Here is a 4432-nt window from a genome sequence, read left to right on the forward strand (position 1 = left end):
ATAAATAAATAAATAAATAAATAAATAAATAAATAAATAAATAAATAAAATAGTTGAAGGGGTCAGTAAGATGGCTTAGAGGGTAAACGCATGTGTCACTGAGCTGACAACTTTAGTTTGGTTCCTAGGAACCATGAGGTGGAAGGAGAGAACTAATTCCTGCAAGGTGTTCTCTGACTTCCACATGTGCACTGTGGCATGTATGTACTCATGCACAAACACATACATATACATAAAACAAATGTACTAAAACAACTTAAGAAAAATGACCAGAGGAACTACAAAGATGGCTCAGTAGTTAAGAACACTGACAGCTCTTGCAGAGGACCTGGGTTCAGGTCCTAGTGCCCACATGGCAACTAACAACTGTCCAAAACTCCAGTTACAGATAATCCAATGCCCTGTTCTGGCCTCTGCAGGCATTATATGCATGTGGTACATGTATATGCATGTGAGCAAAACACTCATACACATAAAAGAAAAATAAACAAAGTATTTTTAAAAAAGAAAGATAGCCAGAGAGGCTAGCTAGAGAAATGTGGTTTAGATAGCACTGAGTTTTCCAAATATTAAGGAGTCAGAGATTTCTTAGAACAGGCCCAGAAAACATTTTAAGGGACCCATCTGCACATAGACTTGTGCTGATGGATTATTCAATTGATGGTTTATGAGAATTTAGAAAAGAATGCCTCAGGCATAAAGAATCAATCCGGAGCTACTGAGAATAAATCAGAATTGCCATACTATTCCTTTCTGAGTGTATTACAGGATAGGTAACTGAGGTAAATCATACTTCTGTTTCAGTCAATCTTTTACAATGTCTTCTCCTTCCAATTATTGGTAAGATGGTACCAGGCTGAGTATTTATTTAGGTTTATCGTGACCGGCCAAAGGATTTTGAAAAATTCTGCAGATGCCTGAAACCACTGTCTAGTGGCAGGTCCTGAGGATATGCTTGAACCTGTACATACAGCCACTGAGTGAAGACTTAGAAGGAACACTTACAAAGAAGGAATCGCTAGTGTTCCACTTTTGATCAGTAGGAATACCTACCTTTGTGTGTCTCGGGACCAGCTCCCTCCAAGAAGGCTCCCTCAGCTCAGCAGTTAATGAAGCCTTGGAGCCACAGGTCTGTTCCTAGGGAGCATGTGAGGCTGACTGGCAGGAAACTATGAAAGAGAGGGTTCCAACAAAGCCCATGTCCCATCCCCAGCATCTCACCCACAGTTACCCAGACTGTCCCACCATGCCCAGCATTTTAGGGACCTTCAGAGATTGTTCTGTTCAGAACACATGACAAACAACTTTTTTATGGAAATAAAAACAATAGAAACGCAAAGCCTTTCTAACAAATGGACCCTCAAGGGCTGAAGAGTCAGTTGCATGCAGCTGTAACTCATGGGAAAAGACCTCATGGCTTTTGTTGACCTGAACTTCAGTATTTGCCTGGGTTGTGTGTCTTCTGAAAAAGTCAACATAAACTCAGCCTTGCCATTGACGTACAGAGTGTAGGTCACAAGATGTGATTCATTTACCATTTACTAGATAGCACCCGAAATAGTACTGTGTTCCACTTACCAGATGCCCTTCAAGAATAACCTTGGTTGGTTTAAAAAAAAAAAAAAAGAGCAGTAAGAATAGTCTGGGTAGCTGTGGGTGAGACATTAAAGATAATAATGAAAACAAACATCAGGTACCATTTTCAACTATGATGCCTGTGAGAAATACTCAGACTTGGGCAGCTGTGGGTGAGATGCTGGGGATGGGACTTGTGGCTCTTTCATTGTCCCCTGCCAGATATACAAATCAAATTATCCTAAAGGTCTTACACTAGGCCCCATCTCCTCAAGGCTTACCACCTCCCAATCACACAACCCTGGGGCAAGCCTTTATCACATTTGTGTTTGGGGGACCCAGGTCCAAATTGTAGCAGAGGGAGCCAGATTTTGTCTTGATTCAATAACATACGTCTGCGAGTAAATTAACATTTTATCATTTTTCCCAATGTCTTCAGATTTGAAGAACAAAAAGTGGATATTGCATAATCAGTGAAATTCATTCATTCATTCTTTCATCCAAAAATAATAATAATAATTATATGTGCCAGGCCCTGTTGCAGGGTCTAGGGATTAAAAAATTTTTTGAAAAATACAGACAAGTTTATGCTCTCAGGAACTTAATATTCTAGTATCAAAATGATGAAAGCCAGGGGCTGGGGAGATGGGTCAAAGGCTAAGAATGTGTATTGCTCTTGCAGAGGACCTGAGTTTGTTTACACCTCACAACTGCCTGTAACCTCAGCTCCAAGGGATCTAACACCCTCTTCTGGCCTCTGTAGGCACCCACACTCATGTGTACATACATACAGACACACACACATAATTTAAAAAATAAATGTTTTAAAAGTTTCTTTAAAACTAATAATAATGAAAACAAACATCAGGTACCATTTTCAATTACGATGCCCATAAGAAATACCCAGAAGACTCCATGGCAGCTTTGCTTCTGCCATGATGTTGTTCTAAAACGTTCTGCAATTCAAATGATTCCCTTTAACATTTCTAGTTTGGCCTTTCAAACATATAACAGAGAATAAAAGTTCCACAAAGAATTCTACCCACCCAAATGAGACTGTTGGGGGCTCAAAGTGGCAGGTAGCCCAAACTGACATATAAACTGGTGTTGAAACCAGCTGACATATGTGTTCACAGTGCCCCTCTCTAGAGCTTTCTCTCTGTGTTAGAAATTTTCCTTGACAAAATATCTGAATATTAAGAAAAGAAGTTAGCAATTTCCTTGGGTGGGACAAATCAAGAAAACAATTACCCTGTATTGAAAGGGTTAGGCAGCTTAAGCACAAATAAATAACCATCTCTCAGGAATTCTCAAAATAATTTCTGGGTTAATTAAAGTGGAATGATCAACCTTCAGTTCCTCTGGATACTGTGTTCTATATTCTAGTGGAAGATCTGAAAGTGTGACTAGAGCAAACATCCAAGAACTTGGGTTAGTTCCAGAACATATGGAATGTGGTCTCGGTGTTCACTAATGCTAACCACATGTCAGGAAGCTCAGTGCTGATTTGAAGTTTGGTCTAAACTTAACGATCACTTTCCTAATTATTTCACCAGATTTACTTTCAATCCCTTCTTTTGTGCTTCTCCCACAAAAAGCTTGCTTAAGCTTAAAATGGGTGTTTACAAATATTGTATTTTACAGATACTCTGAAAAGCACCTTCAGAGCAAAGTCCGTTTTCCCAGAATGCACTGCTTACAACCTTGCCTATCATCTGGCCAATTTAGGCATACTCCCTGAATGATGCTCTAATTACACCTCTGCTATCTATTATCAGATGACACCCCTCATCAGCCAGGCCTGTGAGATTCTTCTGGAGCACTTAAAGCATTTCACAGAATCCAGAGACGTGTTTGACATCCAGAGGTAAGGCTGCTCCATTTCAGGTGAGAAGTCACAGCTCTGAATGATGCCTCTTGTGACTGTGATATAGTTGCTGAACAGTTACCTTGGGAGTGGCAAACTAGGAATGCCAGAGGCTCATAACAGCATGGATGGGCTGACTAACAAGGATAAACCCACTTAAACCCTGAAACAAAGTAGCTGGAGCCCAGGGATGTGGGGCCTTATTGAGGAAACCCCAAATGTACTGGACTTGCCCCCCAACCTCCATAGGCATGATGGGCAGGACATGCCTGAATAGAAAGAACAAGACCTTGGGGAAAGGTCCCCAAGTTTGTGAGTTGTAGGACTAGAGATGTAACTCAGTTAATAAAATGTTTACCTGCATGAGCAAAGCCCTGGGCTCGATCCCTAGTACCACATGAAATTTGGCATGATGGGATATACCCATAATCTCCACACTTTGTGGGTAGAGACAGTAAGATCAGAAATCCAAGGTCATCCTCAACTACATAGGGAGTTTATGGTCAGCCTGAGCTAGCAGAGACCCAGCCTCAAAAACATAAAAATATTATGAGCCAAACCTGGTAGTGCAGGCCTGTGATCTGAACTACTTAGGACACTGAAGCAGGAGGCTCACAAGTTCAAGGCCTGCCTGGGCTAGAGTGAGTTCAAAGCTACCTTGGACAATTTAGTAAGAGACTCTGTCTCAAAAAAAACAAAAAACAACAACAAAAACAAAACAAAACAAAACAAAAAAACGGAGTAAGGGCTGGAAATATACTTCAATGGTGTAGAGTATGTGCCCAGTGTATACAAAGCCCTGGATTCAGTTCCCAATACAGATAGCTAGGTAGGTAGGTATGTAGGTAGGTAGATGATAGATAGATGAGATAGATAGATAGATAGATAGATAGATAGATAGATGATAGATAGATGGATGGATGGATTATGGATGGATGGATTAATGGATGGATAGATAGATAGAAAGAAAGAAAGAAAAGGTACGTACAT

At 40.5% G+C, this 4432-nt stretch overlaps 1 protein-coding gene across 3 annotated transcripts in view; it reads left to right on the top strand.

Annotated features, from left to right (window-relative positions):
• Tbxas1 (thromboxane A synthase 1) overlaps nucleotides 1–4432 on the top strand; it is a 188021-nt gene that overhangs the window by 117671 nt on the left and 65918 nt on the right. For all 3 annotated transcript variants that reach the window (XM_008823502.3, XM_017795697.1, XM_029558856.1), the window contains one exon: nucleotides 3354–3442. In XM_008823502.3, the coding sequence (XP_008821724.1) occupies nucleotides 3354–3442 (89 nt within the window). The remainder of the gene's footprint in view (nucleotides 1–3353; nucleotides 3443–4432) is intronic.

Source organism: Nannospalax galili, unplaced genomic scaffold, assembly GCF_000622305.1.
Source record: "Nannospalax galili isolate Female #2095 unplaced genomic scaffold, S.galili_v1.0 scaffold307, whole genome shotgun sequence".
Classification (NCBI taxonomy): Eukaryota; Metazoa; Chordata; class Mammalia; order Rodentia; family Spalacidae; genus Nannospalax; species Nannospalax galili.